General features: G+C 42.3%; 1 protein-coding gene across 1 annotated transcript in view; it reads left to right on the top strand.

Moving 5' to 3' along the window:
- DSG1 (desmoglein 1) overlaps positions 1-8,893 on the top strand; it is a 134,277-nt gene extending 125,384 nt beyond the window's left edge. Inside the window, exons 15-17 of the mRNA XM_001515284.5 lie at positions 1,015-1,232; positions 3,777-4,629; positions 4,723-8,893. Coding sequence (XP_001515334.3) covers positions 1,015-1,232; positions 3,777-4,629; positions 4,723-4,919 — 1,268 coding nt within the window. The 3' untranslated portion in view covers positions 4,920-8,893. The remainder of the gene's footprint in view (positions 1-1,014; positions 1,233-3,776; positions 4,630-4,722) is intronic.
- Positions 8,894-15,683: the final 6,790 nt, after the last annotated feature.

Raw genomic sequence — 15,683 nt, 5'->3', positions numbered from 1 at the left:
TACTACAATACTGCCTCCAGTTGGAAGAAATGTGTCCCTCTGGTTAGATGCAGACAATAGCAGCACAGGGAGGAGACAGGAGAGCAACCTCCAAGCCAAGCAGAGAATCATACTGCTCTTTCCCTTCCCTGAGCTCTGGACTCAGGAACCAACTGATTGGAAAATCTTAGTTTGTTCCCATCCCCACTCTCCAGCTAGATTCAGGCCTAGAAGTCAACAAGCACTATTCCACCAAGTGTTTCTAAAGCCCATCTCTCTAAAGTGCCCGAGGGTTGTAGATTGTCAAAGGCACCAAAGGCATCCTGAATCTTCGATGCTCCCTGGTCTTTAATACTGCCACTGTCATGAGATCCCATTGAAATGTTTTTTTGACCCCTGTGTACAGGGCCCCATCTAGAAAATGGGATTGCTTTCTATTGGGTCCGCAACAAGGCCAAGAAAGAATACACATGAAAAAAATAGAATGAAGATGGATGACAACAAGGTTTAGATAATGTCTCACTGGGCTCTAGCCTGCTTAATATTTGCCTCAGTCTGTGGTGGTAAATCAAGTCCTCAGAGAGAGAAAGAGATGGTCATTCTGTCTTTAAAGCCCTGAAGAGACTTTTTAGCATATTGTATTCCATAGTCAAGCACAAAATGTCCCCAGACGTTGCTGAGAATGGGATCAAAGAAATCAGAAAGCAGAAGGAATTGAGTTGGAGATTAAAACAAAAATATAAATTAGAGTTAGAAAACTAGAAGCAGAAAAACTTAGTTGTTCTTGGGAGATTAAGAAGTGATGGACAAGAAAAATCAAGAGGTAGAACGTGGAAGGTGAAAAAGCATGTTGTATCTAATGCCGGCACTTAAGATTTCCCACTGTGTTTTCTTGAATCACCCTGGGCCCAGGTTTTCTTTTTTGTGTGTCCCTTTGTTTGTTCAGTAATGTACATTAGTGATGAAGTGGAAAGACATTACCGAAGTTTAAAGGTCCATGAAATGCTAACTTTGAACTTTAACCACCATTTTTAGGAGTGTATACCAATGAGTATGGAGGAAGAGAAGTAAGAGACATCGGAGGAGGAGGAATGGGAGGAGGAGCTTCTGGCCTTGAAATGACGACTGGCGTTAAAACGTCTGTGGTTCCTGAAGTGTGTCCTGGCCACTCTGGAACTCTATTAAGAAATTCCATGATGGACTACAGAGAAGGGGGTGTGAATTCAAATTTTGTGAAGAACTACTTCTGTCAGGTAAGTCACAGGTATACTCTGTTAGTACTGATTAAAATTGGGCCCCACCACTTGCTTGCTCTGTGGCCTTGGCAAGTCATGTAACTTCTCTTTGCTTCAGTTTCCTCATTTTACATGGGGATTAAAAACCAATTCTCTCTTCCCCTAAGACTGTGAGCTCTATGTGGAACAGGGTCTTAGTCTTAGCTGATTCTATCTATCCTAGTTCTTAAAATAATGCTTGGCACATAATCCCAGCTCTTAAAGTAGTGCTTGGCACATAAGCACTTGATAATTAATAAACAGCAGTTTCCAGGACAGTTGGCAAAAGTTGCTTTATACTAGGAAGTGATTCAATCTCTGGCATAAATGATGTAAAAAGGGCTAGAACAACTTTTAAACCATTCATTCATTCAGTTGTATTTACTGAGTGCAAAGCACTATATTAAGTGCTTGGGAAAGTACAATATAACTATAAACAGACACATTCCCTGCCCACAACAAGCTTAGAGTCTAGAGACTAAAAACTAAAAACCAGGATGGGAAAACAGGCATTATCACTCTATTCCTCCAAGCATTCTCGGGTGCCACTGAGTAAAGCAAAATACAGGCTGAATGATCCATTGGTCTTACACAGTTTGGCATTAGTTATTTTTTTATTTTAACATTTACTGTATATAAAAAGCACACTATTTGGTCTAGAATTTTCATCTGTAATCTGGAAGAGATGAGAGAAATGATAAAGGCTGTGTCAGTCGCAGCAATGGGAGGTAGAGTGATAAAGGAATTATCTGAATAATTCCAGTTTTTCAAAAAAATGCCTTTCAGGAGGAAAACCCTTTTTGGAGGAAGGGGTGAGAGTTGGGGTTTGAGTGATCCAGGTGAGCAATCTATAATAGTCAAATTCCCAGAATAGTTCACCACATCATTTGGTCCGGGTAGACAGAAGCAAGGGAGGGAGATGAATTAAACAGTGGACATTTATTTAGTCTTGCTTCGTCAGTTCCAGGGTCGTCTTGGGGCCCAGGAGGGAGTGGAGGAGGGGAAAAGAGGAGGAGGAGAGGGTGTGTTGGGGGGGGCGGGGAGGGTGTATGTGTGTGCGAGTGTGCTGGTAGAGGCAGTGAAGGAAGATGAAGGAAGTTTCCCGAAGCCTAAGGGGACTCACAGGCCTGACAGGGCTCTGTACTAGTGCAAAGCAAAACTTATACAAGACTTGGTCCCTCGCTTTAGGATGTTGCAGTCTAATATTTTAAACAACATAGATGAGACAAATATTTATCAAGATTCTTTTTCCTCCAATTTTTATGTTCTTTGGTTTTCTGTGCAAGCTCACTGGGAGTAGGGAACATGTCTACCAAGTCTGTTCCAGTGCTTAGAACAGTGCTTGGCACATAGTAAGCACTTAACAAATGCCATCGTTATTATTATATTGTTTTCTCCCAAGTACTTAGTGTAGAGCTCTACATATAGTAAGCACTCAATAAGTATGATTGATTGATTGATTATGTTTTCTACGCTTATGTTTGGAAAGGGATATTTGAACAGAATCAAATTCACTCCATTGCTTCATTGAGTTAAACAGGGATAAACATCTGCAGAACATGGAAACAATTCCAATATAAATGATCAGAAACCTTGAATTGGCTCCAATTGGCCTCTCCTAAAAGGTTCAGGCTATTAGAGCAAAAAAGTCCCTACTTTTTCCTTGGCCAAAGACCAATCTCTAAGGATGAAATATTGTTCCCAGTCAATGATATCTTCTTCTTAACTCAGATGGGCTGTGCTGTTGCAGAATAATAATAATAATAATAACTATGGAATTTGTTAAGCGCTTACTATATGCCAAGCACTGTTCTAAGCGCTGAAGGAAGCAGTATGTCCTAGTGGAAAGAATATAAGACTAGGAGTCCAGGAGACATGTGTTCCAATTCCAAAACCACCACTTGCCTGCTGTGTTGACCTTGGGCAAGTCACTTAACTTCTCTCTGCCCCAGCTTCCTCATCTGTAAAAGAGGGATAAAACCTATTCTCCCTCCCTCTTGGACTATGAACGACAGGGACTGTATCCCAGCTGATTAACTTTTATCTCCTCCAGTACTTAGCACAGTGCTTGGCACAAAGTAAGTGCTTAATAAATAAATATTAGGACTGATCACAGACAGTCACACAGAACTGGTAATTTGAGTACTCAACAAAGAATGCAGAATTTATCCATTTCCCATTTTCAGGTGTTAGATTGGATCGTACGCCAGAATCATTGAACTCATGAGCTCTATCCACAATGCTTTGGTTCAGTTTCTGGCATGGACATACTGGTAAAAAAGATGTGTATATATGTATATACATATACATATACATATGTATATATGTGTATATGTATATGTAGAAATATATATATATATATATATATATATATACACAACAGTTCTTGAAATTGTAATTTATCCAGTGCCTTTCTAGCCACTCTTTAAAAACAATACTAAGGGGACCTGATCCTTTAGAATACTTGTTTGGAATGCTCTACATAGGTGACTAATGTGTGGATCCACCACTCTCCCAATTTAGAAAGCATTTGCATATGCGGATGAAGACGAAGGCCGGCCCTCCAACGACTGCTTGCTCATCTATGATATCGAAGGGGTAGGTTCTTCTGCCGGCTCCATCGGCTGTTGCAGTTTCATTGGAGAAGATTTGGATGACAGCTTCCTGGATACCCTAGGGCCCAAATTCAAGAGATTAGCCGATATTAGCATGGGGAAGGACGTTGAATCGTTTACAGAGACGGAGCACCAGTGGACCACGGAGAGCGCTGAGCCGAGCTATCCTTCGCAAGGACCGGACACTCTGGTTAACGGATGTCCCCCGGTGCCTCCACCCTTCGGGACTACGACGGTTGTTTCGGAGACCACCTATCCCTCGGGGCCCGGGGTTCAGCCCGCCACCCCTATCCCTGATCCTTTGGGCTACGGTAACGTTACGGTGACTGAGTCTTACACCACCTCGGGCATGACTCTGCAGCCCTCTGCCCACGTTCACGACCCCAGGCACGGATCGAACGTCGTGGTGACAGAGAGAGTGCTGGGTCCCATGTCCGGCTCCGATTTCCACGGCATGTTAGACGTGCCCAACCTCAGGGATAGCTCCAACGTCATAGTGACAGAGAGAATCATTGCCCCCAACTCAAGGCTCCCTAACACTCTGACTCTCCCTGACCCTAGAGATTCTTCTAACGTGGTGGTGACGGAGAGGGTTATCAGACCCTCTTCGGGCTTAATGGGCAACATAAATATTCACCCTGAGCTGTCCGGTGCCCATAACGTGATCGTGACCGAGAGAGTCGTTTCGGGAGCCGGCACGACCAGCGGGGGCCTGGGGGGTGGGAGTCTGATCGACACCAGCATGGGCGGGGGAGGCATGAGTAGCGGCAGCATGGTAGGCACCAACCAAGGTGGGGCTGGCGTGAGCGGCAGCATGAGCGGGGGCGGTTTTGGCTTGAGCGGAGGTGGAGGAGGCCTAAGCGGAGGTACTCTTGGAATGAGCGGCGTGGGAGGGGGCAGCAGTGGCCTGAGTGGGGCGGGCATGAGTGGCAGCGCTACGATTGGCCATATGAGGACCTCCGATCACTTTAACCAGACGATCGGATCCGCCTCCCCCAGCGCATCTCGAAGTCGGATCACAAAGTACAGCACGTTACAGTATTCTAAATAGGCCTCCACCCGCAACAACCATGAGTGGGATTTAGACCAATCGGCTCCCACCGCTAAAACACGTGGCTGTTATTCACGATGGGCAGCTCGTGCTTAGGCGGTGGTGGAACGCAATGAGGTAGCCATGTAATATTGTAGTTTCAAAGGCAGGCGAACATGCTGAAACCTTGTCATGGGGGAAGGAGCTCTTGGTATCTTCAAATCTTTTCTTCTGTTGGTGCCGGTGGAACGCTGAAAGTGTCGTAAAGGCACAAGGAAGTGTTCCGTCTACCCACACGCGGTCTGTTAAAGGTCCCGGCGTTTGGGGCCCGTGAGATCCTCTGTCGCTGTTAACTGCCCTAATACCCTGTTACCACCAGACATCCTGGGGTGGGGGACATTCATTAGTTAGCTTGCTCTGTATTGATCTGCCAAAATGCTCTGGAAATATAGAAACGGGAACTGCGCTAGTGATGTGCTAATGTATTTGGGAATGTTAACTTGTGTAGTGTATGAACTGCTGTCTTGGGTTCAAGGATAATATATGCCGCATTATGATACATTCCTATTGTTTTTTATTGTATCTTCGTGCTTAGTGCTCCCCTCAGTGACTGCACTGAATAAAATATGTTTCTGATTTGTCCTGCAAAGGTCTTAAGATGTTAAAAACAAACTCAGTGGGAAGATGTCATTCCAGATTGTTATTTCAGAATGAGAAAAGGAGAAACCTAGGCATAAAAATGAGGAAATTACCCTAGGAATCTTGTCCTTGGGGCAATTGTCCCTCCACAAACAATCTACCTATCAGCCAACAAAGAAGCAGGAGGAAAACTTCCAGCAGCAGTACACTGATTAAAGAAAGTGACCTTAAGTACTAAGTCCCCACTGTCATTGGTGAACTGAGTTCCCGGAGAAGAGAGGGTGTGTTGCGTTGAGTTTTCAGCTGTCATTTCTAAATAGGCTGTTCATTCTAATGCACCTCATTCCCACAGTTCCAGTACAAAATTCAAGAAACATGAGTAAAATGTGGCCAGATAAAGGGAAATCACCACTGGCCAGCAGTGAAATTTCTCAGGGAACTGGAGATAAAAGGAAGGAATGATTAACAAGGGAATGTTCCTCACAGTATCTTCAACAAACTGTTCCTGCTTTTCATTAAGTTCCAAAGCTTTTATCAGCAACCCTCCCATCTGTCAATCTGAAGGTTTCATCAGGAACTTAGCCCCAAATGTCTGTGTTGGCAAATACGAAACATCTGGAAGTCCATATGTTTTGCTTGCTCCATCCACTAAACCTGCAATTCCCAATTGTTTTCCATGGTTGGACATGCAAGCAGTTGGCCAACAGTTGAATAGTGGGTCTTTTAGGTATTTTCCAAATGCATTTATGTGCTGGCTTTCTCTTAGTGCATTGCAAAAATAATGCTGTATTTATTTTGCTGCAGTTGCTACTCAGTCAAAATCTTTATATTAATGACCACAGTAACAAGTCATGGGTAGGAAGACCAAAAGACACTAGGCTTAGAGATAGGTAGATTCATTTCTGGGTGATAGGGGAAATCTGCAATGTTTTGGCATTGTTTCTATTGAAATGAAACCAGCTGTGCTAAAATCAAGCAATATTTCAGTGGCCTAGTGAATCAAATCCATCCCAAGTACAGTTTTTCTTTTCAGATCCCACTTCCCTAAATGAAATTAGCTTTTCAATGAATAAATGAAAACAATGAATCAGCCTCTGAGGCTGTTCAGAAATTAGGAGAAACCTGAACTATATTATCAACTCTTTATTGTTTCTAAGGAGACCTTGCCTTTTAAGCACTGGTGAGGATCATCAATGGTATTTATTGAGCGCTTACTGTGTGCAGAGCACTGCATTAAGCGCTTGGGGAGTACAATACAACAGAGTTGGTAGATATGTTCCCTTCCCACAACAAGCGCAGTCTAGAGGGTGAATGAAAAGAAAAGATACTAAATAGTGTCTTACTCTAACTGTACATTATGTAAAGTATGCGGCATTATCAAAATTCAGAGGTGTAAATACAATAAAGTGTTCCAAAAGGAATTATTTTCTTCCAGGTCTTTACCCTTTTATTTTGCTCTATGCTCACTGATAGGTAGCTTTTCTAGATTCTAATCCATTTCTACTTGAATCGTAGGCAATCTAGCATGATTGAAAGGGCAGAAAGTCACCTCTTCAGAGAGATCTTTTAAGAGATCCAAATATAATATCACTGGCCCAAACTGGTACAACCAAAGAGTTTTTTAAATCTTCTCAGAAATTCAAACATACTCATTTCATGCATAAAAGACCTTTTTACAGGATCATCTACAGGATACATAACCCTCCCTTCCTTATTTAAAATATCAACAGCAACCATTCAAGAGACAGGGGCTGCCTTCAACCTTGAAAAAAGGGAGCCAAAATCTATTATTCTTCTGCTTCTTAAACTATTAACTTTATCCCCGAGAAGAGAGTGGTAACTCTAGTCTCTTAAAAGTCTCATTAGTTTCTTGGTTTATCCCAAGTGAGAATAGTCCTTTTTTTGTTTTGATACAATATTGTTCAAATACTCATAAGTCTGAAGGGGATGACCACACACAGAGAAACAGAAATGAGTTTAAAAGATGAGTTACCAAATTTCTGCACCAGTACTATAAGCTGAAACAAGATAAAATGAAAGCCTCCCTACTCTGAGTTCTTATCTATTGAAAACAAAACAAAAAACAGATGGATGCTTCTTTTCTTAAGTGTATGTAATATAAAAATAAAAAGACAATGTCACATTTGACATCTTACAGTAAAACTTTTTGCCAAAATTAGTTCTGTGAAAGTACTTCATAAATCATCTGATGTAAACCAAAATACCATTTTTCTATTAAAGTTAGCGTATTTTGACATTTAATTCCAGTAGCGGCTGCTATGTTTAACCTCTTTATAAATGAGTAATTTAAGACATAACAATATTTGCACTAAATAAATCTATTTTGTATAGAGAAATTTAAAAAAACAGGAAGGGAGTGGGAGGAAATAAACAAAAAGACATCCGTTGAAAAATATGATACAAGTGTATGTCAGGGCACACATTCTATTTTTTGTATGGATTTTTTTTTTAGACTCACCAGTCATGTTTGAAGAATTTATAGGTTTATATGCTCTAATGCTTGATTTCTTGCTCCTCAGTAAAAAAATGACATCTTTAAAATTGTATTCAACTTCTACCACTTCTATCAATTAATTTCTGAAGCTGGGTTTTTTGGGCCAGTGTTTTTAGCATAAATCAGAGCTTGGGGCTATGGTTTTCACACATCGTCTTTTCACTGATTCAGTGGGAGTCCAAAGATTAGAAAGTTAAACATACAGGCACAAATGCACATGCATACATATATGCATATAGAGCACACACACATACACAGTAATAAACTGTTGAATTGGAAAATATCTCTAATATTAATATGAGCCTTTTTAAATTAAATACGAACAACTTTGCTGTCCAACATAATTCAGTGTAAATTGTTTCAACTCTACTGCTTCTCTGAAATCTGCTAGCATATCTCTCAATGAAATACCCCAGAAGTTTAGGAATAGAATTTGCCCTTTCAGAAATTTCAACCAAAAGCTGTTCTAGATAGCCCAAGAATTCAAATGAATAACTTGTAGACAATTTCCACAAGGCATTCCTCCAAAAAGTCTCAAAACAATGAATGGTTTTACTGTTCAATTACCCAAACCTTCCTTTCAGTTTATGTTGAAAATAATTCAGACATCAAGACGTGGTTAGTTCAACCTTATTTTCTTTTTTTGATGCTTAAGAGTATTGTTTCTTAGGGGAATGTTTAAAGGGATGTAACATAAGACTTTTTCAAAGGTCAGGGCAGGATTCATCTAGAATATTTGGGGGTATCCTTCTGGCTGTTACTGTTTGCAATTTTAAAGTTGGTTTGTTAAGTCTCAAAGAATTATGTTTACAGAATTAAAATAAAATATTAGTACAGCTCTGACCTTGTCTGATGTATTTTATTGGTGAAAACAGCATTCCTTTAAGAATGAGAAATTCAGGGGTTAAATGTCAATATTCGGTTTTATATCCCACCAGAAGACTAGGGAAACAACATGGCCTAGTGGATAGAGCACGGGCCTGGGAGTCCTAAGAACCTGGGTTCTAATCCTTGCTCTGACACTTGTCTGCTGGGTGACCTTGGGCAAGCAAGTCACTTAACTTCTCTGTGCCTCAGTTACTTCATCTGTAAAATGCGAATTAAGACTGTGAGCCCCCTGTGGGACTGGGACTGTGTCCAACCTGATTAGCTTGCATCTACCCCAGTGATTAGAACAGTGCTTGACACAAAGTAAATGCTTAAACAAATACCTTCATCATCATCATGAGACTCTCTGGCAGGCTCTCAGGAGAAGACTGGCAGCAGTGATGATGGATGAAATCTCCAAAGGAACCGCAGATAAGACCGAAGACCTCAGGACCAAGATCCTGGACAGAGGGATTGATTATAGAATTAGTGGGCTTGAGAAGGGTTACTCACACTCTCTCCCCTCTGCCGGTCTTGTTCTCTCTGGGGTGTATAATGGACCAAGTGAGTAAGTGGGCAGGGAGTGGAGCAGCACACTGTGCCGTTCACTTGTCCATGCCTTGCCCATGTTAGCCTGCTAAAGACAGAGCCAGAACTGGAACCCAAGTATCTTAATTGCTAGAGCGGTACTTTTTCCAATGGACCAACAACAGGGATAAACCGGCAGCTGATCATGTGGAAAGAGGATGGAGAGAATTGCAGGGCAGGAGCGTGGCTTAGTGATAAAACCCAGGATTGGGAGTCAGAAGGACCTGGGTTCTAATCCCCGCTCTGTCACTTATCTGCTGTGTGAGTCACTTAACTTCTCTGTGCCTCAGTTACCTCTTCTGTAAAATGGGGATTAAGAATGTGAGCCCCATGTGGGACAGGGACTGTGTCCAACCTGATTAGTTTGTATCTGCCCCAGTACCTAGTACCCAGGACCTCAGTACCCAGTACTGAGCTTGGCACATAGTAAGTGCTTCACAAATGTAATCACTTTGATGGAAATGGACTGGTTTTTATGGGAGACTTTCCAGATGACAGTTTTCCCTTCCCACCTGTCCTAGAGAGAACACATATGTCCCTGCAGCCAAATGGGGTACTAATATGTCCACACACACATACCATAAGGGCTATTGTGAGCTTTTCTCCCCATCTAGACTGTAAGCTCATTGTGCACAGGGAACATGTCTACCAAGTCTGTTATATTGTTCTCTCCCAAGTGCTTAAAACAAACCTCTGCACACAGTAAGCACTCTATAAATATGACTGATTGTGAGCACAGCTTCAGGTGTGACAGATCGCAGAGCAAGAAAGTATGGGTCGAGGAGACCAGGTGCAGTCGGAGTCAAGAGAGGGTGTCTCTGAAGATGGAAACGCTGACGTGACTCATGCTTTACCCTATTAGAACCGCCCACTAAATTGTAAACTCTTCGAGGACAGGGATCGTATTTACTAACTCTACTGTACTCTCCCAAGCTCTTACTAGAGTGCTCGGCCCAGTAAATGGTCAGTCAATACCATAGATGCTTAGAGCCGACTGCCAGCTTTGCAGTTCTGAAAATAGACCAGCGTTTAGTGTTCCAGCTAAGTCTCTGAGGAGAAATGCATTACCAGTCTATTCCAATTTTCCAGAAACCTTGCATATCTTAAGGACCATGGCAATAACTATGTGACTAGTCGGAAAGGCTTGGAGCAGCTCCTTAGTTTGCATCTCTGCCCGTAATATTTTTCAAGTGTCTTTCTCCCCTGATAGATTGTAAACTCTCTGAGGATGGGAATTGTCTTCTTACTCTAGTGTACCCTCCCAAGAGCTTAGTACAGTGTCCTGCACAGAGTGAGAGCTCAGTAAATATCACTGATTTCCTCACTTCCATTTCCTCACTTATTGCTTGGCTGCAGAGGAGAGAATCGGGCAGCGGTGGAGGTGTAACATCTCCCTCAGGTATGTGGCACAATTCAAGTACTCTCAAGTGCACCTCCCTAGCAGTTTATCTGCCCTGCATATGGGGGCACTCTCCTGAGTTCAGGACATTATACATCTTGGCAACTCCGTCCCTCAGCACCCCAATACCCCAGCACTCCCCAGGGCTGGAGTTCCAGAGTTGTTTCCCTCTGGTCAGGAAAAAAATAGAAGTAAAGTGGAAGTCCTCACAATCCACTGCCCATTTGTGTCAGAGTGGAAGGCTTAAGAGGGAAAGGGATTGGAAGAGTAAAAGTAAAGCTGGAAATGTATATGAGCACTGTGGCCCAAGGAAGTCAACATTTGCTACCTTCTAAAATCAGTTGTCTTAAGCCTGGGTCTACCAGGCCTCTGGGAGAATCTGCTATTAAATCAGCCCCAGGGTACACTTATAGAACCACTGTTTTAACACATGCTAGGCAAGTACACCCTCTTCCTCCATGACATCATCCACTATTTTTCTGTGTCCTCAGACCTGTTTCCATGCCAACCATGGACCTACTTGATCTCCCCCATCTCCCTAGATGTACAGGACTGCTCCAATACCTCAACTTCTCAGCTTCTCCCCTTACCTCCTGCCTTTGTGATACCATTCTTCTCATCTCTAATACTTCTTTCATTAACCAGGACCCAGTCAATCAGAGAGGTGCGTGCACGCACACACACACACACACACACACACACACACACACACACACACTCCCAAAGAGTAATAGAAGAAAGATAAATGCAGACAGACTCTTGAGAATTTCCCCTTTGCCTTTCTCAGCATGACTTACTGGAAGCAAAACCAATTTTTACTGGCATAAGTAGTTGACACTTTCCCTATTTTAATCAATGACCCTCTGTGAACTACAAATACCATTTGTAATCAAGCAATCCCAGCTCATTTGGGGATGCAATAAGAAAACCCCACAAAGTACAGTTATGAAAACTCTCCCTTAGTGATCAAGAAATGGGATACAAGGATGCGTCAAATGCAGACTTCATCAGTCACAGGTTTTTTTTTTCTTGTAACCACATGGTAGAAGAAGTGCATTCAGGAGTTTGCTACGACCTGCAGAGTGTTTCAGCTGTGACTGCTAAGTCTCTGAGTGGAATTGATGCAACGTGTCAAATGAACCTCAGCTCCAGATGTATTTCACAGCTCATGCCCACCTCTCTGTGGAAAAGCTTTCCTTCGACAATCCTAGCCTGACTCTCCATCCCTGGAGAGTTTGGGCTAGGTAAACCTATTTCCCATTCTCCACTGAAACAAAAGCCTGCCATAGAGAATCCAGAATTCACTAACATAACAAGCCTGATTCTACCCTCCAGGTGGAAGTGTGTTCTTTCTTCAGGTGCAGGGAGAAGAGACTTCTTTACTCTTCTTTTCACATCCTCCCCAGATCTAGCATCCTCTACAACCAGTTTTCCAATACCAGTCTCAAATCAAAAGGCAGTTGTTATGCTGTTATATGATGGCAAATGTTGGTACCAAAGAAGAGAGGAAGTTCATAACTGTGGACAATGCCAGCCATGTGGGCTGAACTGATGACTCTCAGGGTTTTTTTTTCACCTCAACCTTCTCCCCTTCTGGGCTGTAAGCTACTCGTGGGCAGGGACATGTCCATCTCCCACGTGCTTAGTAGAGTGCTCTGTACACAATAAATATAATGTACTGGCTGATTGATCTCACTTTAGAAACACACACACACGCACACACACCCTTCTTGGATAGTTTATCTGTTTCCATGGCTTCAACGACCACCGCTGTGGTAGTTGACTCCCAAATCTACCTCACTGGCCCTGACCTCTCCTTCTCAGCAGCCACACATACTTTCTTTCTCTGGTGGGACATTTCTACATTGATGTCCCACAAGCACCTCAACCTCAGGATGTCCGGAACTGAAATTTTCATCTTCCCTCCCAAATCCTCTCCTCTACCTAACTTTCTAGTAAGAATTTTTTGCTTGTTTTGTTTTGTGTTATTTTAATGGTATTTGTTAAATGCTTACTATGTGCCAGGGACTATACTAAAAGCTGGGATAGATACAAGCTGCTAAGGTTGGACACAGTCCCTGTCCTGCATAGGGCTCCCAATTTTACAGATGAGGTAACTGAGGCACAGAGAAGTTAAGTGACTTGCCCAAGGTCACACAGCAGATAGTGGCAGAGCTGGGATTAGAACCCAGGTCTTTCTGACTCCCAGGTTCATGCTCTATCCACTAAACCAGGGCTGTTACCTGCTAGACTCAAGCCACTTCTGGAAGTAAGTTAGGAAGTAGTTTTTCAACACCATAATCACCATCCCCTGCCACTATCACCACCCACCACCACCCCTATCACCATCACCCCCATCAGATTCCAAGTTCCTGGAAGATAAGATTCACATGGCCTAGTGAAAAGAGTACGGGCCTGGGAGTAAGAGGATCTGGATTCTGATCCTGACTCTGCCAACTGCTAACTGTGTAACCTTGGGCAAGTCACTTAACTTCTTGGTGCCTCAGTTCTCCTTTTCTCCCATCTACTTAAACTGTGAGCCCTATGTGGGACAGGGACTGTGTCCAATCTAATTAACTTGTCTCTACCCCAGTGCATAGAACAGTGTTTGATGCCTAGTAAGCTCTTAACAAATACCATTTAAAAAATCATAGACTTGTTCTGCTTTGCACTAATTAGGCACTCAATAAATACTACAGTTGATGACAATCATGACACTGCTACTAATGATTGTGAAGCCTCCATCGGAAGAAACAATCCATTGTAGAAGAGATGTCATCATTTGGAGTCCATGAACATTAAGCTAGGATCACAAAGCCAAAGGTTTTCTGCATTATTTCTCCTGAGACTAAATGGGCATGGGAATGTCAAGCTTCCCTAATTAGTATGGAAGTAGAAGCCACGCTCTCCCTCAGTCACGTATTTGGAAGTCGTCCACACGGATGACACCATGTCATGACTGACGCAACAGGACATTAATGACAACCTATAAATATGGTTTTGGGGTGTAAGTTCGCATCACCCTTGTGGCATTAATGTGATCCATAGAAAAATACACATTTGTTCTTCGAGCCTGCTTCCAACCACTAACTAGTCTGATTCTTTGTCCATCTACTTCCACACATAAATAGGCTTTATTGAGGAGACAGGATGCTTATCATCCGTGCTATTATCTCGAGGTCTGCTCTGTTCTAGTCTAGGTCAGGAATCAACAGAGCCTTATTGTTTGCCTGCTTGTTCATCTCTTCAGGCAGGTCGGTCAATCATGGTTCAGTTTGCATCATCTAAGCTGGGATAGGTTTTAGAAATGTCTAGTCTAAGGTGTTGGTCAAGAACTCTTTCTTTCTTGCAATTTCAAGGTAAGTTCCTAGAAATGATTATGTGGTGATGAGCTCCCATCCTTTGGAGTCCATCCGGGGACTCAGAGGTTTTGTTATCCCTTCACGAGCCTGAATCAATGAGGTCCTGAAATCATTAATTTAGAAGAAACTTTATGAATGATAACAACAATAATAACACTTGTTAAGTGCCTACTACACATCAGGCACTGTTCTAAGCGCTACAGTGGAGCAAGATGATCAGGTTGGACACAGTTCCTGTCCCACATGGGGCTCATAGTCTAAGTCTAAGGAAGAAGGATTTAATCACCATTTTATTATAGAAGAGGAAACCGAGACACAGAGAAGTTAAGTGACTTACCCAGGGTCCCACAGAACCCAAGTCCTCTGAATCCCAGGCCCATGCCCTTTCCACTAGGCCACACTGCTTGTCTGAGCTTCAGTGAAGCTTCAGTTCTCTCTTGCCATGTTGGTCTGAATGAAACCTTTCAGGTCGATGGGGTAACTGAATAACTGAGACTGAGGTAGTATTTCAATTGTCAAGCTCATTGGTGCATGTGCAGGCCCAGGATGAGAAATCAAAATATTTTGCTACTGTAAAGCTGGGATGAGGTTGCCTCAAAGAAAAGTCTGTGAGCTAACTTTGAGTCAGATGTTGGATCTCATATACTAGAAGAGGAAATGTAAAATTAATTCTGGAGAGGCCTACAAGTACTGTACCCTGTTCACATTTTGGCATGAGAAAATGGAACACCGCTTAGTTACAAAAATAATAACAATGTGATGTCACTGTACAAAAATCTTGTTCACTAGAGACAACAATTAACTTATGTTCTTGGGTAGCCTGCTGGTTATGGAAAGGTTCTTTATCTCTGGTGAATCTCAGACAGATGACTAAATTGCAATTACACATTTAGTTGTTTTGTGAAGTTGCCCAAGCAGAGAAGTGATTTTTACAGTGGTACATTTTGTAGCTAGAGAAAAAAAGACAAGATCATCAGATCACAAAATTAGAAAAAAAAAAACTTACCTGTTCTTTTCATCTCAACGTAGAGTTAAACTTGGTCAGAACACTCTCTCCTATCTGCCACTGAACTCTGAGAATAGATTCCAGCTTCTCATTTTGAAAAGCAAAACCACATATTTGGGGATTCTGTTAAGCAAACAGATGGAAAGTCAGAAGACAAACTGAATTATATAGGCAGGAAGTTCACTTAGAGGTAAAAACTACCTTCCATAAGGGAAATAATCTTCCCAGCATTTATGAAGAGTAGAATGGTCTTCTTCCTTAAACTCTCTCCTGGTCTAACCGATCAGTAATCACTGCCCTGTATCTGATTGCCATTTGTAAACTTTCCATAAACATCTTTCAAAAAAAATGGTTGTCTCCATCTCTACTGCAGATCTCTTGAAGGAGAACTGAGGAAGGTCTTTACCCA

The sequence above is a fragment of the Ornithorhynchus anatinus genome, chromosome 7 (genome assembly GCF_004115215.2).
Source record: "Ornithorhynchus anatinus isolate Pmale09 chromosome 7, mOrnAna1.pri.v4, whole genome shotgun sequence".
Taxonomy (NCBI): Eukaryota; Metazoa; Chordata; class Mammalia; order Monotremata; family Ornithorhynchidae; genus Ornithorhynchus; species Ornithorhynchus anatinus.
The sequence above is the reverse complement of the archived record's forward strand: the minus strand, read 5'-3'. Positions and strand labels throughout refer to the sequence as shown.